The sequence below is a fragment of the Lissotriton vulgaris genome, chromosome 6 (assembly GCF_964263255.1).
Source record: "Lissotriton vulgaris chromosome 6, aLisVul1.2, whole genome shotgun sequence".
Lineage (NCBI taxonomy): Eukaryota > Metazoa > Chordata > Amphibia > Caudata > Salamandridae > Lissotriton > Lissotriton vulgaris.
In genome coordinates this window covers 1,182,416,425-1,182,442,615 of record NC_141694.1, presented here as the reverse complement: position 1 = coordinate 1,182,442,615, position 26,191 = coordinate 1,182,416,425, and the positions used below count along the sequence as shown (strand labels likewise).

At 43.3% G+C, this 26,191-nt stretch overlaps 1 protein-coding gene across 4 annotated transcripts in view; it reads left to right on the top strand.

The window, feature by feature from the left end:
* Window positions 1-26,191, top strand: part of UTRN (utrophin) — a 1,497,630-nt gene that overhangs the window by 432,583 nt on the left and 1,038,856 nt on the right. For all 4 annotated transcript variants that reach the window (XM_086927281.1, XM_086927282.1, XM_086927283.1 and 1 more), the window contains 5 exons: window positions 9,358-9,503; window positions 13,863-14,075; window positions 18,893-19,009; window positions 21,175-21,330; window positions 22,797-22,967. In XM_086927281.1, coding sequence (XP_086783407.1) covers window positions 9,358-9,503; window positions 13,863-14,075; window positions 18,893-19,009; window positions 21,175-21,330; window positions 22,797-22,967 — 803 coding nt within the window. The remainder of the gene's footprint in view (window positions 1-9,357; window positions 9,504-13,862; window positions 14,076-18,892; window positions 19,010-21,174; window positions 21,331-22,796; window positions 22,968-26,191) is intronic.

The window sequence follows — 26,191 nt, the reverse complement described above, 5'->3', positions numbered from 1 at the left end:
ATTCTTTACCAGAAAGGAGACAAGCTACCGGGGACCGGTTTCTGGCATTTCAGCCTCTTCGGCCCGGCTTGCTTGAATCCTGATGGAGCAGTGAGAAAGGGACTCATGTCTGAGTATACCCTGCCACACCTATAGTGGCCAAAATCGATTTACAAAAGGGGGTGGTGATGAACAGAGTGTCTGAATTGAGCAGACCACTCTTACCCAGTCCAAAGATCAGGGCTTGATCCATCACCGTTATTTATCTCACTGCCCCATCCCAGCTCAGAACCTGGCTATATGCAAATCAGTCTGTCCCTGGCCCAGTGCATCATGGGAACAGGGCAGACTAAACTACCAAGCCAATTCTTTACCAGAAAGGAGATTCAGGGACTCTGTCCCTCACCACCCCTTGTTGTAAATATTTTTGTCCACCCTAAGCGTGGAAGGGTATACTCAGATGTGAGTCCCTTGCTCATTGCACCATCAGGATTCAAGCAAGCCGGGCCGAAGAGGCTGAAATGCCAGAAACCGGTCCCCGGTAGCTTGTTTCCTTCCCAGTGTAAGAATTGGCTTGTGTAGTTTGGTTTGCCCTGTTCCCATCATGCACTGGGACAGGAACAGACTAATTTGCATACAGCCAGGTTCTGAAACTGGGATGGTGCAGTGAGCTAAAAAACGGTGTTGGATCTAGCCCTGATCTCTTGACTGGGTGAGAGTATTCTGTTTAATTCAGAGACTCTGTCCCTCACCACCCCTTGTTGTAAATATTTTTGTCCACCCTAAGCGTGGAAGGGTATACTCAGATGTGAGTCCCTTGCTCATTGCACCATCAGGATTCAAGCAAGCCGGGCCGAAGAGGCTGAAATGCCAGAAACCGGTCCCCGGTAGCTTGTTTCCTTCCCAGTGTAAGAATTGGCTTGTGTAGTTTGGTTTGCCCTGTTCCCATCATGCACTGGGACAGGAACAGACTAATTTGCATACAGCCAGGTTCTGAAACTGGGATGGTGCAGTGAGCTAAAAAACGGTGTTGGATCTAGCCCTGATCTCTTGACTGGGTGAGAGTATTCTGTTTAATTCAGAGACTCTGTCCCTCACCACCCCTTGTTGTAAATATTTTTGTCCACCCTAAGCGTGGAAGGGTATACTCAGATGTGAGTCCCTTGCTCATTGCACCATCAGGATTCAAGCAAGCCGGGCCGAAGAGGCTGAAATGCCAGAAACCGGTCCCCGGTAGCTTGTTTCCTTCCCAGTGTAAGAATTGGCTTGTGTAGTTTGGTTTGCCCTGTTCCCATCATGCACTGGGACAGGAACAGACTAATTTGCATACAGCCAGGTTCTGAAACTGGGATGGTGCAGTGAGCTAAAAAACGGTGTTGGATCTAGCCCTGATCTCTTGACTGGGTGAGAGTATTCTGTTTAATTCAGAGACTCTGTCCCTCACCACCCCTTGTTGTAAATATTTTTGTCCACCCTAAGCGTGGAAGGGTATACTCAGATGTGAGTCCCTTGCTCATTGCACCATCAGGATTCAAGCAAGCCGGGCCGAAGAGGCTGAAATGCCAGAAACCGGTCCCCGGTAGCTTGTTTCCTTCCCAGTGTAAGAATTGGCTTGTGTAGTTTGGTTTGCCCTGTTCCCATCATGCACTGGGACAGGAACAGACTAATTTGCATACAGCCAGGTTCTGAAACTGGGATGGTGCAGTGAGCTAAAAAACGGTGTTGGATCTAGCCCTGATCTCTTGACTGGGTGAGAGTATTCTGTTTAATTCAGAGACTCTGTCCCTCACCACCCCTTGTTGTAAATAATTATTCATGATATGGGCATAAGCTCTGCCCACTTTCCGCCCATCTTTTTAAATGGCTGCTGTCCCTGTCCTTTGTAAATGGTGGCTTCTCATTGAGCAATATGCTTAGTAGTCCCTCCTTAGTACTGCCTTGTCTCTTCTTGTAACTTCCCATGAGGATATCCACTGTTATATGTGTTGTTGCTCCCTAGGTTTTAATTACAGACGCAATTCACTATTTTCTTAAAAGGCTTTAGGCAGGACACACGCTTGGTCCTAAACTAGCCTGGCAATGGTTACTTCACTCAATAGAACATCTCGCATATATATATGAGGCTGTTTATAAATTTCCCTTCCTCAGCTCCACACAGAGTACAACCTAATCCGAAATTGATGTAATAATTATTTTGTCACATTTCAAAGCTACTAATTCTATATATGGACATAGCTATTTGAATGTGCTAGTAATCTTGCAAGCAATGCAATATGGGTAGGGTGGATTTACCATATCTTCTGCAGGGTGCAGTACCATATATGACCAAAAGAGGTCCATTTTTGGTCACATATGTTACTGCACTCTGCACCATGGCTAGTTAAAAAACATGGGCATTTATAATACCAATAACTCCAACTTTGTACACATGCAGTGCTGGTGCCTTGCTTATTTAGGACCTCTAGGAGCAGCTTGCTGTACTGCACGTAAACATGCAGTGCTGGTGCCCTGCTCAATAGTTACCTCTAGGAGCAGCTTGCAGTACTGCGCCAAGACATGCAGTGCTGGTTCCTAGCTCACTAGGGACCTCTAGGAGCACTTGCGGTACTACACCGAGACATGCAGTGCTGCTGCCTTGCTCACTAGTACCTCTAGGAGCAGCTGAGCTGGTACTGCACCTAGGCATGCAGTGCTGGTACCTTGCTCATTATGGACTTCTAGGAGCAGCTTGTGGTACTGCACCTAGACATGTAGTGCTGGTGCCATGCTCACTTGGGACCTCTAGGAGCAGCTTGCGGTACTGCACTGAAACATACAATGCTGGTTCCTGGCTCACTACGCAAACATTTGCAGTGTACTATGTCTCGCATTACTGAAAGTATGAGTTATTGGCGTTTCATTATTATTTGCAACGCCAACACATCAGACTTTCAATAATACAAAAGGTATTGCATTGCAAATGCTTGTTCTTTATTGTGGCAGTTTAGAAAAGGATGGAATTTCCCTTCCCACTCTTTCAGAGAAAGCAGACAATCTGGAAGTGATTAGATATACCGATTTGTTAAGGTCTCCCGAGAGTCGGCATTAGAGATAAGAGATTTTACATGTAATTAGCTACAGTCATTCTTTAGATCTGTAAGAATTGTTTAAATTAAATCTCATCAAACTGTCAGTTTGTGGGTATTTAAAGTGGGGGCTGATTTCTACCCAGGGATCCTAAACAAACCATAAGTATTCTGTGTTTTTAAACTTTTCACACAATATGGCGTATGTTGACCTGTGATAGTGCCCTTGTATCTGATCAGCTACCTTGGAGAATGGGCAGGATATCCTGCACATTTGACCAATTATGACATTTCCCTTACCTTTCCTTGGTGCTAGAGCATGACACCTGTGTTTTTTATGTCTCCTCACTGTGATGATGCTTGGCAGGTGTACATTTCCATTGGTCTCTGATGTTGATCGGTTCTAGTGGATCTGTTGAAGGCAGCCAATAACAGAGACTGTTCCAAAATTTCATTTTAGGGTCGCTGTCTTTAGTTACAGATACCAAATCATTGGCTATTATGGAAACATCTCAAAAATGGATATCTGTGCCATATCCACAGCTTAGGAACTCTATCAGTGGGTGGCAGAACTAACTGCAATTGACTACATAAAGTGAGATAGTGTTCAGATTTTCTGTCATTTTCTTTCTTTCTTCATTGTGCAGGACAAGGTCTACTCAATAAATGTTGATCCATAATTACACCCCCTTGGTCTCCTGCATATCTAGGCATAATATAAATATGTTTGGAATGGGTTGGTTGGCTCCACTGGTGCTCAACCAGATGACGGGCAGACACTTAATTTCAGAACAGAAACTTAAGATGAAAGGCTCATTTTGAGACACATGTCCCTTGATAGCTTAAATTTACCCCTGCACCATTAGATAGGAGACAGTGCTGAATATACTGTGGTGTGTTATTTGTTTTCCACACAAAGGAGTAAATTGTGCATTTTGCTTAGGCCACCCGTCTACAGGCATATAATAGATGGGCAGTTGGTCTCAGGCCGTTTGCCTTCTTTGATTTACCTACAGCAGTCTATCAGTCATGTATTTTGTCCCCAGGACATCTAACTTTTGCCATTGCTCCTATGTGTGCACCTTTATCCCCTTTCTAGAGCCCTGCATGGTTTCATCACTACTTTCATCCATATAGTGCACTTGAACACTCTCGCATCTGAGTTGCACCCCACTCCACTCTGCCATCACGCTGGTGCCTCGGTTCACTCTCACATCTGACTAGAAATGTTATCCTCCCTCATTTGTTCCATGGTCCAGTTCCTTCTCTATCCCCTTGGTTATTGATGAACTTAACTTATCCAGCATATGCCCTAGCCTTCTCTCTCATCAGTCTTGTACCTTGCTCCCAGCCCTATTTTTTCTGTCTTAAGTCACCCTCTGTATACTCTTGTCACCTCTCACTCATCTTATAATGGTCCTCTCTCTCTGAACCTTGTATCTCATTCCTATTTTTCTCAAATCACATAGATGTGGGCCTCTTTTCATCCATTGGTTAGCCTGTTGTCTCTCTCATTGCCTCAGTTTCCCTGTCACAGTACTCGTCTATGTGTTTGATGATGTTTTATGAATTTTGTGCCATGTTTCTCTCGGTCGTTCACCATGTCGTTGAATAGGTGCCCCTATCCCCTGCCTGTGTCTTTACAAGTCCAAAACTGCCCAATTTGCAAACCTGGGCCACTTTTTTGGCTATCTGATTTGCTAGCGCCGGGCACTTTTACGTTAGTTCCTGGGCCGTTTTTCTATCCGAGACCAATAGTGTAGCATTCTTATTTTTATTTTCAGAGATCATTTTCCAGGTAACAGCCAAGTGACATTTTAGTTTATGAAGGTTAATGATGACTCCGAGCACATGATCGGTACATCACCCATCTTCGCAGAAAGGAGGTAGCATGTTAGTTTTCTTCTGTTGTACAATCAGCATTCAAATGGTTATAACTATACTAAATGGAGTACCCTTGTCTCTCTTAACATCTGGATGCTTGAGACAATGCTTGCATGGAATGTGGTCCCAGTTCTAGAAATAATCTTTTATTTTTAATAAATAAATACATAAGATTATTTCCCTTGGACCAAATAAGTCATTGTCCCCACAGTAGACTCGGTTGATGTGAAACATTGAGCAGCTTTTCAGCAATAGTTCTCGATAGACTCATTTGAGGAAATAAGATTAAATGCGCCATTAGCCCCTCAGGTCATGTCCACCTTGCCATTTTAGAGAATGCTACATCGAATCAACCTTAGCAGCTAATGGATGTAGGCGGTAAGTCATCGGACACTTCCCAGAAGCTGCTCCTGTGTCACTGAAAGACGCAGAAAACTTCTGACCATATCCTTCTCTATGACCCCTCCCCGTCACTGTACAGTGTGGGGTTCCCAGCACTGGACCTTGTGGGCATCATCTCACAGAAACCGCTTATGGGTCCGGCACTGTCACTTGAGGGTTAGCGCGGCTTCCTTCTTCGAAACCCTGAGCTCCCGCTCCGCAAGGACACATGGTAAGGTAAGAGACATATTTTCATGTAGCTCTCGTAGGGATTTCCTGAACATTCCCCTGCAGAGCCAAGAGCTGGAAATGCCAAGGTCAGCAATGATAAAAACAAGCTATGTTAATTACACTTCAAGTCACCGAATCAATAAGTCAGGCTGAATAGATTGACCAGGGCTCGCCCAGCTCACGCAGCATACAAAACTCCAATTTATAATAATAGCAAAGCCCATTTCGATAAATATGAAGCAATGACAAAATCTATAGCTCGGACTTTTTGATAGGAGGTTTTTTTGTTGAGCACAAAAACATGTTCTTGTTAGTTTCATCAGAAAATTGTGTGAGAAAAACATTGCTAAGAATAAGAAGTGTAAAGAGGCATATGGTGCATTTGCTTAAAATTTTATTTTTGTGAAAAGACCTGTTTAGTGAGAAGGGTTGACCTTATTTTTCTTTAAACAATTTGTTCAGTCAGGTGTAAATGCCTGTGCTCAAGATGGCTGCCTGTCCTCAAGATTGCTGCCTGTGCTCCGCCATGTCTTTGCTGAGTTCTTCATAGATGGATTGGGGCTTTTGTGTGGGCAGAGATAGGATGGACTTGGTGCGTGATTATAGGTGGAGATTTGTACTTTGCAGATGAGCTGGTTGCTGTGCTGATCAGCGAGTGTCGCCGATGAGATGGTTTCTAGTGCATATGCCTTGAATCCTATGTAGCAGCTTTGAAGTCTGCTCTGCAGCTGCCATTCAGGGTTTTGTGCAGGTGTGCTTTGCCTATGCAGACTGTTTGGACCGAATTCTGAGGCCTGACTATTACACTGGAGACATTTCATCAAAGTTTCTTTGTCATGGTGTCCATTGTACAAGTAGACACGTGAGACATTCTACATAATGTGTACATTTTCTGATCCTGGTTTTATTCAGATCTAATGTTCATTAGTGGTTCCTGAGTGCAAATTAATCTGAAACTACAAGATTACTGTACACCGGAGCCGAGGCATTTTGGACAAAAAGGCATACTTAAAAATGTGTTCCATTATTATAGTGCATTTTCAAACTGGAAATGAGGAGACACCCCCAGAGCCAACTTTTCAATTGAACAGGCAGAGTGATTTTCTCACAGATAGTGTTTCATGCAGACTGAGCTTATTATAGAGCACATTTGATGGTGTGTGCAATATTATTCACATTATATTTTTACCAGACAAAGGTAAAAAGTTTAAAGTGGAGCAAAATCACACCTTTTGATTAATGCAGGTTATTCCCAATTCTGTCTCTTATCAATCAGTTTCCGTTTTGCCCCAGCAATTTGAAAATAAATTATATCTCTAGGAAGGTTGCTCAGAAGCTGTCGTTACCAATCGTACTAAAATGAAAGTCATTCCCTTGAATAGGGAACAGAAGGATGTACCAGGAATTAAATAAATGACTTGTCAGAGTAAATCTGTTTCTGCAGGAGTATCGGATTACATTTCCTGTCAAATAGCAATCAAGAAATAGACATGTTAAGCAATATAAACAAGTAGGTGCTCCACACAATTTTTGAAAGGTACATAGCTAAGCAAGTAAAAAGAGAATAATTATGAATTTGAATTTAAAAACATTTATATAGCGCGCTTCTACCACGCGGTTTCTTGGCGCTTTTTGGATTGCGAGGGGACAACAGGAGCGGAGAGAGTTAAGCAGAGTGAGCTCGGGAGAAGAGCAGGGTTTTAAGACCTTTCCGGAACTCAATGTAGGAGGGTGTCATGCGGAGTTCCACGGGAAGGGAGTTCCAAAACACAGGAGCGAGAACCGCAAATCTTGTTCCGCCAGCCTTTTTCTTTCTGAATCGGTGGGTGGTTAAGAGTGCCTGATAGGTGGAACGTAGCTCTCTGCCCGGTGTGTAGGGCTTAATAGCGGAGCAAATGAACTCCGGGGCGGTGCCCATTTTGGCCTGAAAGGTAAGGCAGCCGAGCTTGAACAAGGCTCGCTCTTTCACCGGCAGCCAGTGCAGTGCCTGCAGTAGAGGAGTGGCACGATGGAATTTGGTCAGGCCGTGGATCAGGCGGGCAGCCTGGTTCTGCACTAGCTGTAAGCGGTGAAGGGCGTAGGCCGGAGCGCCGTTGTAGATGATGTTGCCATAATCGAGGCACGAGAGCACAATGGCCATCACTATGATCTTGAGGGCAGGTAGGGAGAAAAAGCGGGAGATCTTCCTAATGGTTCTGAGGGAGAAAAAACAAGAGGAAACGACCGAGTTAACCTGTGAGTGGACAGAGAGTGAGGGATTGAGGAGGATTCCAAGGGTTTTGACCTTGGGAACAGGGAGCGGCGGCTGTTAACACAATATAATTGAAAACTTTGATTTATAATGTTAATTCAGGGTTGTTTAATGTACAGGTTGTCAAGCCGACACAATGGATGCGTCAACGTTTTGATTCCCAAGATATCATTCGCCCACAGGGTCTTCAACAGGACAATAATATGGTTGCATCCTGTTAGTGAACAACTAATGCTTCAATGCTTCAAAGGGTATGGCCCAAATCCATTTGTGTCAGATAAGTGAGTTCAATCATGAGGATTCTTTATTGACACTAGATATGCCTTTGAAGAAACATATATGTTTCACTAGTTTCACTGAGTCCCCTGCCAAAACGGCAGCAGTGCATTGTCAGCGTGAGTGGCAAAGCAATACCAAGTCCACAACTTCCTGCGACAAAGAAGACACACACTCCTGACTGTAAGCCAAAGGGTTATTAGGGAGGCACAGGCAAACCCGACATGTTTTGGTGATCAAGTCGCCTTGGTCACGGTTGGGTAAGTGCCACCCCACAGCACTTGTTATAGGTTCATGTGAAACATACACAGTGATAAGCCGTGAAAAAGAGCTAAACGTAAAGTTACACATTCACTAGCCTAAAGTAGTGGTTTGTAACAGGGTATATTACTCCTAATACTTAATCAAGGGGAATACACATTGTTGCAATGAATGAAATAACATTGGAACATATACAATAAGATATTGGAGATCTCTAGAGTTTGCCTATGCCTGTGTACCGGATCTGCTGTAGCATATCCTGTGCACCTAGTAAACCTTTGGCATACAGTCTGGAGTGTGTGTCTTCTTTGCTGCATGAAGTTGTGTACTTGATATATATATATATATATATATATATATATATATATATATATATATATATATATATATATATGTGTGTGTGTGTCTGTATATAAAGCAGAATAACTCATTTTGATTAGAAGCCAACTCTTCTGCAAATGTATGGAAAATCTATACATAAAAACAAAGTTCTACAGAAAACCTAAATTAAATACCGATTGTGATCCACTAGTAAAACCATAGCTTTAGACAAAAGCACCAGAATACGAATTGTCTGTGCTGTTAGAGACTCCCCTCCTTTCTCACAAACCCACTATTCATACCTATGTGAACAGTCTTGCCTGTATTGGAATTCCATACATTTTTCAGCTTACATTCTTAGCAACACACCTGCTGTGTCTTTCTATTAGGCACCACAGTAAGCAATATTAGGACTAGCAAATCACACACGACCTCATGTCAATCCAGCACTTGGGTGGGAGAGTGACGTTTTTTACTTAGCTTGCTGAATTCCTCAGGCTACTTTCTAATCCTATTGTGGTTTGTTTGCACCATTTGGGTGTCTAGGTGATTGCCATCCTCCCCCATGTGCAGTTTAAGAACAACATCTTTTCATTGCTAATTTATTTTCTGTTTTGCCTTTGTTTGTTTTACAGTGCAGTAAACATGTGAGGCTCCCCTGCTTGTTTAAACTGTTTAAACCTTTGCTTTGTCTTTTAAATCAAATAGATATGGAAGTCATGCCTAGCCAGGCTTACTTGGATAAACTTAAGACTGTGAAACAAACATTGTCGGAGCTGGAGAGTCATGTACAATCCACACTAAATGGAGTATGTGACCCACATACAACAGAGAAGGCACTGCAGCAAGCAAAGGTAGGAGCTATGTCTATTTCTATCTGATACACGATCAGCCAATTGAACTGTACTCTTTATACTGGCTCTTGTGGAGGTCCTCCCGGTAGCAAGGCCTATACCCTGTTCAGAAGACTGTACCCTGCCTTTACAGATGCATATAGTAGGCAGACTGAATTGGGCCACCAAGTTCATTACTATCTTCCCTTGCCCCACCTATAACATTCTAACACCTGACTGCCTGTTTTGCATTTTTTTCTTCTGTTCATTTGGGGTTGAAACCTGTTTTAACTGGGCCTGAGGCTCACATCCTGAGACTTTATATCCTACTCTACTTTTGAGGTTCTACACATTTGTGCATTTGGTCATTTTGCTGTGTTATGCCCTCTTTAGCTTATTTGTATAGCCTCAGGGCATATTTATTTTTTATTTTATAAAGTTTTATATAGCGCAAACCAGATCCCGAGGGATATCAGAGCGCTTTACAGAACAACCGTTGTAGTCACAACAATCATAGACAAGTGGTACACAGCGAGAAGAGAGGGAGAATACAACTCCAGTACGATATCGGATAAGAATACCAAACAGTGATAGTCGCAATAATCACCAACAAATGATACAGAGCGAGTAATGTGATTAAAAGGTCAATAACAGTTTGCTACAGGGGGCAATGCCACATTAAGGTAAAAATGTGTTCATTAGGAAATTTTTAGCTTCAAGTTTGAAAGCAGTAATTGATGATATTCAGCGCAATTCCGGTGGAAGAGAGTTCCAGATCTTTGGTGCCGCAACTGAGAAGGCTTGACGACAAGTTCTCTTTTTATTCATGAAACGTGGTTTCAGAAGGAAGTTGTTAGCGCTTCTTGAGGCTCTCTCGCCACATGATAATTCAAGCTTCTGTGCTAGGTACCTGGGGGTGTTGTGGTGCAGGGCTTTGTGCGCTAGAACGATTGTCACTCATTATAGGATGTTTTTCTTTTCCTTCTGCAGTCCTATTAAGGTCAGGAGAGCCTAATGGAATGGTAATTCTGTCAAAGACTGTGAGGGAGGTTGTGTGGTACAGAATTTTAAGACCAAGACTCTGGTTGGGGATTTGTTCTCATAATTGAAGATAGGGCTCGTCGCAGACTCCAGTATTTGTGTGGTACAACTGAGCTCTTAGGGCTTGAAATCTGTTCCTGGTATTCCATATAATTAATGTATCATTATCAGCTGGGGCCAGAGGGTTTGTTTCAGAATTCCTTTATGAATCCCTTGGAGCAGATGTGCAAAATAAGTCCTATTTGAGATGGGACTGGGTTTTACATCCTAAATAATCAGCGAAATCAATTATACAAGATAGAAAAGAGACCTTTCCAGTTTAGGCTCTTTATCAGGTTGTTTGGTGAGCCTCAGCCAACCCTATCTACGTCGACTCCCCAGTTCCCCTAACAGGCCATGAAATTTTACCTATCTTGTTCCAATCTCACATTGTCTCTGTGGCACTCCGGTGTAAGGAAAATGTGCCACCTCTGTTGTGACCCCCCATACTCTTCCTCATGCTACTCAAGAATGTTTTTTAGATTCATCAGGGGTAAGAGTTTGTGCTGTCTTTGGTGAGAATATTGATTTAGAGGACACTAATCTTTTGGAACAAGTGCCTGCAATTGTAGATAACTTTGGACTCAGCTCAGCCCAGTGCAGCTGTTTTGTAAGATTTCCCAAATGTAACATGTGAGTTCACTGAACCTTCTTTCTTCTGAATGAATTGGGTTGTCACTGTAGTCTTTCATAAGCGGTTCCTCAATTCCCTTCCATTCAGGTTTTGCATCCAACAGGTACCCCTATGGTGTGCACCCCAGTTACGAGTATAGGAAAGTGGTCAGAGATCCTGCTTAAAAATAATTCTACACTCGGGGAAGACAAATTGAGGGAACAAGGGGTAAACATAGAATCAGTTCAATACAAACACACTTTGTACTCTCAAATGTTTGGACTGCTGTCTGTCCACACTGTATTTCATGTGGCAATTATCTCTCAAACCAATTTCAAGACACAAACAATGACAGTCCCAACCTCCCCTGGTCCTGCCCACTCGACCGATCATTTCCAATATCAATAACGTTTATGAAGTTAACCCCAATAAAATGTCTAAGTTGTCCATCAACAAATACTCCATTTCGCCATCACTTTGAAGTGGAGCATTAGAGAAGCATACGCACAAATCACTGATAAATCTAGGTAACCCCACATTATAGTAGGGCCCACATAACAATCACTTGGGTGCAACCATCCCCATGGCACCTAAAACAGATTTGTTTTTTTGGTGTAAATTGCGAGTTTTTCTTAGGACGTCCATCATGGGTCACAAGCAATTTTTTTATACCCTCAATTTAGTACCCATTACCCAGAAGAAATGACTGAAATAGCTTTTGGTCACGTTCGGAGACAATTTTTATCCGGAATTGAGAGACAATTTTGCTTGCAGCCCATTCACAAACCATAATACGCCACTCCAAGCCACCTTTATTGCACAGACTCTTCACCTCTGTCATCCCAGCTCTTTTTCACCAAGCAAGCCATTCACAACACATTCTCAACCCCAGACAACTTCACACAACCTCGCTAGAGGGTACTGCGTTCAACAAAACAATCCTCACTCATCATTCCCTTTCACTCGAACTACCCACCTATCTAGTGGACAAAGTGCCTGTTGACCCAATATTGCTTCTCCAAACTGTAAATTAAAATAAGTTAGAAGCAAGCAAAGGAGGAAGACCCACAAAACAATTGCTTCTGCCACCCTGTCCATAACAAATTCTCACCAATAATTCCACCTCCCTGCAGCAACAAGGAGGAACTTATGCTCATAATTTTTCACCATGATCATCGTCCATGTCCTTGGTTCCCCGGGAATGGCACAAGTCACCAGCTGCACCTACGGATCCTCCCAAACTATGAGTATTGTTCATAGCAGTCAAAGTGTCATTTTGCATACCCTGGATGGAAGCAGTCATCATCTCCAAGGCAAATATGTATTTTTGCCATTAGTTTTCCTCCTTATCATTGCAGCAGGCAAACTACTCAGGCAGTCCAAACGCTTTCTGGGAGTCTTCAAATGGCTCATTTTATGCTCTACAATGATGTGCAGCCACACCAATTTCTCTGACATGCCCACAAAGTGGACATTTTTGCTCTGAGACATTTACTGCATATTCCTCAACCTGGAATAACATGAGATGTTACACTACTTTGTAATGGATTAGAGTTACCCCGGGGAATTGGCATCCCCACAACCTCAGTAATCTCCTTCACCGAGCCCACCATCTCAGACCTTTTCCTTAAACCCCCTCCACATCCCATGTTAACTGTATGTTAAACATCACTCTCACATCTCTCACCATAGCCAAAACATCTTTCAGCACAATTTTGGGATCAAGTAAAGCAAGGTGCTGTGTGAACCTCTCTATTATATGTCCCTCCTCCAATTCACATAATTTGGGAGTGGGGTGCAGAGGAATGTTGTAGGGGTCTTTTTTCGTTGATCGCTTGAAGTGTGTGTGGCCAAAATACAGATGCAGTGATCCTGGTTCATGCAGACCATTGTTGAGAGGGTTTCAACAACAATCAGTTGCAAGTGACTGAAGAGCAGGAAAATAAAAGAATCAAAATTGAGGGTGGTTCCACTTCATGACTGTACTAGCTGCAGATGCCATGATTTAGACAGGGAGACAACACTTTTAGATTTCTGCCCTGCTGGGGTTGGTGCCTTTCCTAATTTCCCATATGCAAACTGTCAGTAAGTTATTTCAGAGGCACCCATACACTTGTCTGTCTTCAGATTTGAGCCTTAGCTTATTTATAGCATCACCTCATAAGACACTAACTCATTTTCCTGATCTCTTGCAGTATTCAGGTAGGGCAAGAGTAGGGATGCTTTTTTGCTGCCAGCCCCATGGCCTCTCTGTGGAGTACCCTTATCACATGGGTTTGGTGTCCTGCACATGAAAGTGGAACTGATGGGAGATATCTGATTAACCACCAGGGGGCTGCTAGCCTTTGTGAATTTCCACCACTTTTCACCATCCAGCAGATCCCACCACTAGTTAAGGAGCCCGCCCCATGGCTCGCAGTACTGGTTCATCCACTGTCACCAGTGCAGCCTCTCATCCATTGGGGCCTTATCAAGCAGGGGTTCAATAATTCTGTGGCCCATTATACCAGGCAGGGTACCACTGCTGAGGCAAAAGCCACACTCTTGAGAGGGAGACAAGCAGGATTTGTCTCGTTGGCAATGTTGAATGTTGCAAACACATTTTTGAGAATACTTTTTAAGATGGTTAGCTGAGGAGAATGATCTCCATGAAATGTTGGCTTACATATTCTATTGTTTCCCCTCAGGCCTTCTCTCAAACCCTAGAAAATCTGAAGCCCTCCATTGATAAACTTACCTTGGAAACAGTGGCTTTTGATCGGCAAGCATCTGGCGATACTGGGAAGACATGCACACAGTCATTGGAAGAGTTACAAGAGCAGTGGAAGAAGCTAAACAGCAAGCTTTCTGAAGATGTTAATCGGCTAGAGGATATTTTGTCCAAACTAAAAAAGTTTGAGGTAAATAAATCTTTCTGCACACATTGTGAGATGGGGTTTGTAACTAATGGTATAAAACATAATATGTTTTTGTCATGCCAGGGTGCAGTAGTTCTGTAACTGTGGGTAGGGCATGTAAGCAAAGATTCCTTTTATTAACTTCCTGTGCATCTGATTTTTCCTCACTCACATCCTCACAGTTAGTCAGGAGCCATCCGATACTTCAGACAAATTCCATTTGTGATAAACTTTTTATTGCCCAATTTTGTTCCAGTGTTTAATTATACATACCCACTTTACTCTTAGCTGAATCTCTCATCCTTATTTTGTTGCCCATATTTTATTTAGGAAAAACTCAGTCCGTGCTTTGCAGTGGACAGCATAATTCAATCTTACTCTGCTATTTAAAAGTGTTCTTTCTGCAGGCAAAAGCCTTAAGGAACCCTTCTATTGGATTTTGCATTTTTTAATATGCTCTTGGGAAACGCCGGAGAGAAAGTTAGGAATATCTATTCTACTGTTCTTTTATTATGAAACAAAACCTGGAAAAACTAGAAACACTTGTAAAATATTACTTGTGAAGTAATTTACGTATAATATTTTTCCATGTGAATCAAGGGAACTTGCATTGTATGTACCTGCCATGCACATTCCACATAGGCCTTGCTAGTGCCTCCCAGACTAAACAAACTGCGTCAGGGAAAGACGGAGTCCCGTCTCCCTTTATGAAGCAAAGGACAACATACTGAAATTGTTGGGTTTGTAGAGACTCTTGAATGTGGGGTTGTGTATAGCAGTGCTTTAATGTTATAGTAATTATGTTCTTATTTACTATAGGCCATTAAAAGAACTTTCCTATAACTGGATCCATAACAAATAGTTCCCAGAGAATTCAAATTGAAACACTTGTGAGCACACTATGCCCTAAGCACAGATGACAGGCATGTGTCATTAATGGCTGTGATGCTGGAAGACAGTAGAAGAAATGTGTGGTACTCTGACCTGGGGTAAGCCCTCAGTGGGCAGAATGTATGAAACTGCCCAATTGTGTACATAAGATCTTGGCATGAATAATGATTCACAAATAAATAAAGGATATTGTCCGGGTGACTCGTATTCAGTAAGTGCCTGACGGTGGCATTTGCAGAAGGAACATTGCGTGAGCTCTTAGCACCTTTATAGCAATCTTGGCAATCTCTGAAACGTAACACTTTTCTGTAACATAAAGGTATATATCTAGAGATTAGCGGTTGTCTGTCTTATGAAAATTAACATTTTATATTTCTACTACAGACGTCAGTCTAACTCAGTACCACTGGGATTTCTATGCCATGTTTATACTATTCTGTTTTAACTAGGGGCCAAACAAAGGTCCAGAAGAGCCAAATCCTTGCAGACTTTCTAGATCTCTTTATTGTACATACTGCAAAACTATATGGAACCTGTATTCATAGCCAGTGGTTATCCTGGAAGTTTGCTATGCATCTAGTAGCTTCTACACCCATGTTGAACACCTTTCCTCCGGTAGACACTTCTATGGTATGTTCATAGGCTCCATTGTCTCTTTGGCTCGGTCTTTGACAAGCGCTTGTCACCCCTCAGCAATTATGAAGATTGGTATATGGATGATTTATTCTCCCTTTATGATGATGCCTGATACAGGGTTGGCTTCGCCTCCTGAGCCATCAGCGGAAGAGAGTTCTTCCTTTGCTGTGATAACTCTGCAAGTAGCTGAGGTTCTAGACCTAAAACTTCCTTCAGTTGAATACAAGAAAAATGTCCTTACAGACGTTTTGCAACCTGAGCAAGCTGCATCCTAGCCCTTGCTTCCGTTCAATGAAGCACTTACTGTCACCTTAATGGTCACTTGGTCCAAGGCCTGTTCTTGCCGGCTGGTGAGTAAGAAGGTTCTCAGCCTGGCGTCCCTGATTTTGTTACATAGCATTCTACCGCAGAGAGTTTGGTAGTCCAAGCTTGTGCAAGCAAGTTAAACACCAATTAGTACCTACAACCCTCCCTCAAGCTCCCTCCCTGCCCCCTGAAGTGTGAGTCGAAGAGGACTGAGGCATTTGGAAAACAAATGTTCTCTTCTGATAATCTAGCATTGAAGTTAGCTAATGCTGTTGGTATATTGTTTATTTGTTTATTAGGCCAGTATATGCACACCCTCTGTGACCTGGCCAGTGAGGTCTTGCCTTTGGTCCTGGAAGAACCTAGGGCCTCCTTGGCTCAGATTATTTAAGATGGTCAAGATTATGCAAAACAATGTGATTCATGCTGGCCTTCTACTGATGCTCTGGAGCAAGTGGATGGCACTAATGTGGTGCCTCATCTCGACGTGTAGATGCGATCCAAAGGTTTCTCATGAGACGTAGAGGCCTCCCTTACGTATATGCCTTTCAATAGGTCATGTCTGTGGATGATACCTTTTGATGGCTTATGTCTGTTGGGTGAAAAAGCTCATTCTGCCTTTGGATACTTTAAGGAGTAGGGCCACAGCACAAACTCTCTGAACCTTTCTACCCATGCCAACTAATTTACTCAATAGTTCAGGAAATCTTGAGGCTCCTCCAAGGGGGTTGGCATGCATGCAACGTCGGTCTCCTCAACCCTCTCTGCAGTCAACTCAGTCATTCCATCACCAGGGACACATATCTGGCAGGCAACGGACTGGTTACCAAGAGTGCCACCTTCCCGACAGCAGCATCCAAGAAGCTTTAGCTTGCCATTAGTGGCACACACCTACTCTGTCGTAGGCAGAAATCAGCATTTTCTTCTAGGGTGGTTTCATCATATCTGACAGATGGATCCTTCAAATTGTTCAGCATGGCGTTCCCTGCCATTTCTTTCTGCCTTGCCGCATCTTACTCCCACCCCAAAGCGGCTCTTAGAAGAGCACCTGTCCATACTAATGAAAGAGATGTGACCTTTACTCCTGAAAGAACCCACCAAGAGGGTTACAGGCTTCGGGACAGGGTCTTACTTCCGCTATTTCATTGCGGCAAAGAGGTTTGGAGGGTTATGGCCTATCTTAGATCTTTGTCCTCTGAATGCCTTCCTGTCAAAGGACAAATTTAGAATGGTCACACTTTCCCAGGTTCTGTTTGCCCTTGGGACTGCATCTCATCTGCGGTGGTGCCTGCTTGACTGCAGTTGGACAAATGGCACGCCCATCTCCCTTCCCCACCTAGAGCTGACCGTGGTGATGGATGTGTCACTGCTAGATTGGGGAGGTCATCTGTGGGAGGTAGAAATCAAAGGACTCTGGTCTTCGGCACAAACCTGACTCCATATCAGTCTTTTGAAGTTGTAGGACATTCGTCTGGCGCTGAAAGCCTTTCTGGCATCAAGCAGGAGGCTGGAATACGTTGCCACAGCACCACTGCATTGTGGTAGTGCAAGAAGAGGGGTAGAATGGGGTTCCTGGTTCTGTGGCAAACTGCTCTGCACCTCCTTACTCGGCTGGAGTGTCAGGGCATATGCCTCATCGTGAACAACCTGGCGTGATCCTTGAATGCCAGCGCAGATGAGCCTATCTGGTGATGCCAGGCAGATCATGATTGCAGGCTGCGTCTTGAAGTGGAACAGAGCACCTTCCAACAGAGGGGGGCTCGCTAGCTAAAAGTTTTCAGTACCGCTGAGAATCCACAATTTGTATACATTTGTGCATTGTAGTGAAAACGTTCACTAGAAGAGTCATTCCAGCTTGAATGGAGCTTGGGACTCCTGTGCACCTTACCACCTCTGCATCTCCTGCCCCAAAATTCTGAAGAAAGACCGGACACAAGTCTTCCTAGTGGCTTTAGATTGGACCAGAAGAGCAATGTTATCCAGGCGTGGGTGTCTGTCCCCCGATCAGGCTGCCACTTCGAGAGGATCTTCTGTTTCAGCAGCAGGGCAGGGTTCGCCCCTGAAGCTAGGCAATGTACATGTGTGGAAATTTACCAGTGGTAGTTTACTGTGTTTCATCTACCACCTGAGAATGTGGATGTCGCGCTTGCTGCCCAGCGGCCAACTATAAAGTCCATTTATGCCTGAGGTGCAATCAAAAAAAAAATTGGGCCTGGTGTTATGCCTGCAAGATAGACCTTTTACTAGCCAAACTGTCAGATTTTTATTGTTTGTTTTTTCTTTGGTCCTGCAAGGCATTGCAGTAGGCACTGTTAAATGTGATTTGTTTGGTCTTTTGGTATCTTAGCGTTTGCTGGACAAATGGAACAACATTTAATTTGCAAGATAATAGTTCCAGCTTGGTCGTTTTGTATTTTTTCACCTTAAAAATGACCAGTTATGAGTTATTTGCATCCTTTATTATGCAATGAAACAACCCACTGAATTATTTTGAGCTCAGACAGGGGGACTGTTTTGTATGTCATAGTGTAACTTTATTTGACTCGATTGTAAAACAAAATATTAACACCGTTTTCCATTTTACCTAAAATATTGTTACTACTTTTGAGACACGGTTTGCCCAACCTTCAGATACTTGTTGACCATAATTTTTGCCTGGGCCAGTTACACAACTTTAAACAAGTTAGTTGTTTTGCCAAGTTTCTCCTTCCTGTTTAGTAGCATGTCCGAGGGATGCACTAAGCCATTGTTTTTAAGCAATTGGCCATGAGGACCAGATACTTGCCAGATTTTTACTACTGCAACATGAATATATTTCCATACATACAGAAATAATTTCCATGGCCAGTGGATATATTCCAATCTGGCAGGATTCCTGCCCTAGTGAGTGAAGGGTGGGGCTCTCCTGCATTGAGTTGTAAGTATCTATTCCTTTAGGATGGCACTTCTCACACAATGCATACTTTTAATTTCTCTGTTTGGTTTAGGCTGACTGCAGAGTCACTCAAAGATGGTTGGATGATGCACACAACTTTGTAACAAAAGAGCAGGACGTACCCTCTGGGGAATCAGAAGGCCTTCAGCCAAAACTGGACAAGTGCACGGTATTTATTCTGAATGTGGTTACCTGTGACAATAAGTTGCAATGTCCTGAATCTTTTACTTCATTTGTCATTGAGCAGTTTGTACACTTACCTATTAACACTACTTTGAATTGTAACTTAATATTGCTTCTGTTTCTTGAAAATCTCAATATGCATGTATTTGTGCTTTAGTGCCTTGTCCAATTTCTCTGCTCTTTTAAAATATATATAGATATTCTAGAATTTATGGGGCTAAATGACCTGAAGAAATAGAAAGGGTGAACAGGTATATTTTGTTATATATTACGGTAATGGAGCGCAAGTAAACACTACCTAGGACGCAGGAGAGCTGTGTATTTGTCTAAATCCTAATTTGGGGTCTTTGATGTATGGACAATAATAAACTATGAGGAGATTGGGTGATGCAAGTATGCAAGTACCCTAAACTATGTAGGCCATGTTTTATAGAAGTTGATACTATGATCTGTCGTGTGTATTTGCTTTTCACCTTTGGAACCCCCCCCACCCCCCCCCCCCACCCAAAAAAATAGGGTTGTAATGGAACCAGAGCTCTGTATTTTTTGTTTGGAGTCAATTAAGTAACACTTAACAACTGAAAGTTTGAGGGAGGTTACAGGATGGGACAAGAAAGGTGTAGGGTTGGAGAAGAAAAGTAGAGTCAAGAGGTAAAACATCCAACTGTTCGCTCAGAACACAAGACAAATTCTTCAATACATAAAAGAGCTAGAACAGTCTCGGAGCAGCTAGTGGCCAGGTATGTGGGCAGTAGGAGTAATTTCTCATGCTACAATGGCCCTTAGCATTGGGTGACTTCACTGTTGCCTGAATAATTAAAAGTTGCTGGGATTAATTCAAGCACTCCACCCATCACTTTGTTTACTTCAATGCAGCGCTTAAAGTGTGACGGGTACGCTCGGATGTGGGTCCTGTGCTTCCTGTACCTCTGGAACCAAGCTGCACCCAACTCTAGAGACCCAAATACACTGAAACACACAGAAACCGGTATAGGGTTGCTTGTACTCTCGTTCAAAATAGACCTGGCTTGGTAATTCGGGCTGGATGGTTTCTATTGACGCAGGACCATGGCCATTTTGCATATTCTAATTTGAGTGGTATTTTGTGCATAATAATGATGGACTGGGACGAGGCCTGTCTAATTACCAGTAGCTGAAATTAATTCAAGCGTTCCACCCATCTCTTTATTTGTTTGCTTTTAATTCACAGTTCTAGCAGCAATTCATGCAATGGCAGTGGAATCTGACTTTTTGAGAGGTGGATTTTCTTAGAAATGATGTAGGCCTATCCAATAGGGATGGAGGCCTTACTAAAGAATGAATGAGGAGAGTTGTTTTGAGGTCACCGTCTTAACAATGATTGTTCATATGGTAGGGGTGAATGGCTTGCAGTGTATTTTTCATAGACTAATGTGTATTTAAACTCCATATCTTAGCATTCTCTGAACCAGGAACACCTGCAAAATTACAGATAAGTGACCTGAATATCAATGAAGTGGCAGTCCTAATAGGATATTAATTTGGTCCTTCAATGCTTAACCCCTTGCATGCGTCAGACTGCCCCCGGCCGTCTGACGTCAAAGTGGGCGTTTCCGGAGGACGGCTGGGGCTGTCCGATCCCCACCCACTCATTAATTCCCTACACTGCGGTGGAATTTACGCCGTGGTCAAGGGTTAATTTGAGCCAGTGGTAACTGGTGATCAGCACCGACACTTAATCCTCAACACCCGTGCTTATAAAGCGAGCTCGACACAAAGGTGCCCTTTTCATAAGTACCAGTTAAGAACACATTCATTTTTTCATTTTTTCATTTTTTGTAGGCCCGGGGAGATTAAGTGATTTGCCCAGAATCCCAGGATGTTGAGAATACTCAGAGACTCAAACCTGGTTACCCAGCTCCGAAGTCGGCAGCTCTTGCCCTTATGCCATATCCTCTACCAACTTGTAGGGTTTTGGTTAGTTCTGTTATAGGCAGCACTAATAATAGCAATGGTCTGGTGAAATCTGCCTCCTGACAAGAGCTCCGGCATTTATTTTTTCTCAAATTAACCACTGGGTCCTTCTCTGTAGATGATCTCCCTACAATTGCTTTATTTTAATGTGATGAGATATGGTTGATCATGCGTTTTCTCACCACACTGTATCCACAGAAACTTGTGAATGGAATGGAAGATGTGGAGTCGTCTCTGAAGGCTCTGAAAGAGGTTGAAGCCACGCTACGGAGCCAGCCCCTCACAACTGTGCACAAGTGGGTGCAGCCGAGGCTGAGCGATCTGCAGGCACGGTGGGAGGATCTGAGTAAACAGGTGAGTGGTGAGATTCTTTTACATTATCTTCATTCGTAAGGCAAGTGAGGTACAGTAACAATGGTCAATAATAATGCTCCATTAAATTAGTTGCATCATTGGCATATTTCACTATTTTCATTTGACACACTTTTTCATTGTAGTGTATAAAATGATGAAAGCCTTGCTATCTTGATTTAATAATGGATCTTGTCATGGAATCTCGGCTGTTTATTTTTTGTCTGGGGACCATTAAATCGAGTCAATGTATATCGATGCCTCTGGTCTACATCAGGTGATGTGATGAACAAAGTTCTCAAAAAGAGACGATTAAGCAAGCTAGGAATCCTTTTGGGGCGATTAATGGTTAAATGCTTGAGGAACTACCTGCAAATAGTTCAGTTTAATGACAAACACGTCGGCATAGCCACCTCTTCTATAGCTGAGTTAATCACTATTTCATTGAATTTATCGACTACATTATAGCATTATAGAGGGCTAAAGACTAACTCTCCGAATCACAGTAGTTTAACCTAGAGAGATTTAGTATATTTCAGCAGTAGTTCTGCCCACGTCTTATCCTTTTTTAGTAGTACCATCAGCACCATGGCCATATACATATCCAAAGTTATAATGAACTGGCAATATGCGCATAACCGTTGCTGCATGGGGGTGATTGGGGAACTACAGTGCTCTTACCATTGGCGCAGTCCTCTTCAGTGGGTAGAAAATACAGTCCAAGAATTGTTGTGTAACTTATGAGTGAATTTAGGTTTTCTAATTTGTCTCTTTACATCAGGCTCCTTGTTCCTCTAATCTGTCAATGTGGCCTTTAGTTGTGTATGCAAGTTTACGTACACGGTGTGACAGTTGAGGGTACTGCAAGATATCTACGGTGGTATACCTCTTTCCATGATCCGTTAAAATTGATTGTGCAGGTTAAATTTCAAGGAGAGATATACTGAGGTCATAGTCTTAAGTGCTGCCTCAAGATGTGATGTGGTATTAGTATGTGTGGACACATCAAGTCATATTCTGATACTTTGTTAGCAATAAGACAGAATCGCGTAAGCTCGGTTCTCAACAAATAATGCTCCCTCTGGAGAAGTACAGCCTAATTTTTCCCTTCTGAAAATTTATCGGGGTTCTTGTTTCTCGGAAATTATATTGGCCATCGTTAAACAATTTGTTTAATCCAAGTGGAGGTTGCAGTGAGTAAAAAGTAGATTATTAGATTGCGTTTTGTGCCATTGTGGTGCTGCATTATCTGCCCTCTACACCTGCCCGGTAACTATAACTGGTATGCTGCCTGGACCAAAGAAAAGTCCTCATTGTATGACTATACACCTGCTTATTCTGGTCACACAAGTGCGCATAGTTATGCCGTCAAATATGGTTAATACATTTCTCGTAACATTTTGTTGAAAACTCTTGATTGTCATCTCAGTGCTTTGAATGCCAACAACAAATGTGCTGTCTTGTCCTAGATGTTGCAAGAGAAGAGTACGTTGGCCGAAAGTCAAGAAAGAGCTTGCAACTTGAAGAAGGATCTGTCGGAGATGCAAGAGTGGATGACACAGGCCGAGGAGGACTATCTGGAAAAGGACTTTGAGTACAAGTCTCCGGAAGAACTGGAGAGAGCAGTCGAAGAGATGAGAGTAGGACATATTTGTTTCTAGAGTACATCTGATTTTTTACACTCAACTTGATTGAAAATCACTCTACATATTTTACTCTTTTCTGGTGAAAGCATTAAAATAAAAGAGTGATTCGAGAATTATATAGTTTCTGTGCTGTGAATGCACAGAGTAGATTACACTTTGGTGGGAACAGAATGAAAGTCCCTTGTTATAATTTGTCTGCTCCGCTGGCTACTAACCTCAATCTCTTTTCCGTATGATAGCATGGGGCAGGGCAGTTCCTTGAAGATGGGAAGTCCAACAAACACTTGTAACATTATATTTTGCTTCTTTGGTTAACTTTTGTGTGTGGGCACATATAGAATACTCATGACATCTGCCCTTGCACAAAATGATTCACAGAGAATAAAACATTACACAGGTCATAAAACTAAAACTATCCAGGGAATAGGCCCCTGATAAATGTGACCGCTTTGCTGCATGCCTTCATGCAGCTGCTTAACTCCATGAGACCAGAAAATAATTTACAGTGACATTTTTATTAGCAGGACATTGGAGCCTGATGATGGAACACATGGTTCCTGTTTGTACTTCCTGTGAATGATTTCCCTTTTAGGAAGTTTTCAGAATTATAGGTATATGGATATCGAGGCAGCAATGCTGCTTTAGTATTGAGCATCTAGTAAGCAGCCTTCTGCCTTTTGGAACTGAGACAAGATCCGCCATTACTGATCTTAGCGTTTGAGCAAGGCCATTTAAAGAAAGAATAGACCTAGCTGTGAAATCAGTCCTGTGAGCTCCATTGAGCTCCTTAATTCTGATACGTTGACATTGGGACCCAGTGCAGTGGCGTCACTAGGGTTGGTGTCACCCGGTGCGGGTAACTCATGGTGTCACCCCCTCACAATTTACCGGATCGACCAACTTACCCTCTGCCAGCACCATGTCCCCTCTGCCTGCACCATCTCTCCCTCTGCCTGCACCATCTCCCCTCCGCCTGCATTATCTCTCCCTCTGCCTGCACCATCTCCCCTCCGCCTGCATCCTTTCACCCTCTGCCTGCACCATCTCCCCTCCGCTTGCACCATCTCTCCCTCTGCCTGCACCATCTCCCCTCCGCCTGCACCATCTCTGCCTCTGCCTGCAACATCTCTCCCTCTGCCTGCACCATTTCCCCTCCGCCTGCACCATCTCACCCTCAGCCTGCACCATCTCACCCTCAGCCTGCACCATCTCACCCTCAGCCTGCACCATCCCTCCCCCTCCGCCTGCACCCCCTCCCCCGCCTGCTGCTCTTTTAACCCTTTCCTCGTCGCCTTTTCCACCCCCCCCCACACCCCCATGGTTTCTCCCTCACAGTTCTAGGCTTTTCTCAAAGTGGCTGAAATAATCACATGAAATGTGCTTGGAATTCGTGCGCGCGCCGCTGAGGATAAGTTTAAATAGACACAGAGCAGAGGCGAGCAGTGGCGGCTGGTGACATTTGAAAGTGGTGAGCCGGAAAGTTATCGTGGTACTGCACTGAGGCGAGTGAGCAAGCCTGAACAACCTACAGGGGGTTTGGGGGGGATCTCCCCAAGACATTTTTCAAAAAGAGTGGATAAATGGAGCATTTTCAAGCAAATTTGAGGAAGCAGGAAGGTTGATAAAGCAATTGCGAAAGTTTCATGACATCAATAGTAGAGATTTAATATGATAAGGACGTTGGTAGCCGCTTGTTCAGTATAATCAGAGAACTTAACAACCCCCAAAAACACAATGCACTGACTCACCGGTAAGCACTGTATTTTCGTTTACAATTGCCTTCTCAATATTTTGGCAACTGTGTACATCCGTCACACACAGTTGCACAGAATCACAATTGCAACTTAAATAAGTGACCTTTGCTTTGATTGTTCAGCAGAGACGGCAGGGGTTGGATGGCCAAGTTTTCTGAACACCTTACAGACCCACTGACAGGCACTGTGAGAAACTGACACAGCCTTCAGCCTTTGCTCTAAAGTTCTCAATGGTGGCCTGTTAAATATGACTGAACGAGGCTCACTTCAAAGTATGCACTGTACAAGAAATATGCTACACAACAAAATACAGCATCCTGGAAATAGTGGTCACTCTTAAGGAATGCAAGATTAATTAAAACATGTGAAACATAAACAAAAACCATATCACTGACATGGAATACCTTAATGTTTTATACATTCATTGTTCAGAAAATAGTACTTTCCCAGTTGTGGATGGGTGGATGCATGCATGCAGGTATGTATGTATGTATGTATGAATGGATAATTGGTGATGTGGAAGGATGGGTGTGGAAGTGAATAAATATGTTTGAAAAGGATGGATGGTTGATTGGGCAAATGTGCTCATGGGTGAACGAATGGATGTGTGGGCCATGGGTCTATGGATGAGGTTGTTGGGCGAATAGTGGGATGCAGTAAGTAAGGAAGGGGTGACACAGTTAGAGAGAGGCTGAATACGCCTGATCCAGTGCTCGTTGTGAAATCATTCATTCAGTGTGGATTGGGTCCGATTGACCACCGGACACTACCGCTGCGCCGCGCTTCGTCGCAGCAGTGGCCCAGTGCACAATGAGATATCAAAGCGGACAGGTTGGGAGGTCATTAATGTGATCGTATAGGAAAGATATGGGTGCAAAAATGGAAAGTAGGCACGCAGTCAGTGGGGGAAAAGTGAGCAGGCGAATGAACCTAAATATGGCCTTCGAGGGTGTGCACGTTAAGTGAAAGATCAAATTGTCAAGCACTGGTCTCTTTCGAGGAAAAAATCTCTACTTGCTTTTGCTTTTCTGAACATGATGGGTCTGGAATAGAGAGGAAATGAACCCGGTATAGTGAGTACGTGCATAGTATTCACCAGTGCAACCACAGCCAATGCGGATACAATTTTAATGCCTGCTGTGTAGAAAACAAATGTTCTGAAAATATCTAATGGATTTAGAGTGGCATCATTATCTGCGGCCATTGGGAAGTCTAGAATAAATGTTATCGTACAGAAGCACCATGGAGTCAGAGATGGAAAACAGACATTGTGGCTGTTGTGATTGTGAAATCTCTTTGGTAACACGTAATTAAATGCGCACATGTGGGTACCGGCACACTACAAGTAAGTGCAAGGAGTTGCCGCCGGTAAATTGTGCCACAGCAGCATCCTGGGACTGTCTGCAAAATATCGATCAAGCTCATTTGGAAAGGAAGCTCACTTACTAGAATGGCTCATCGGTG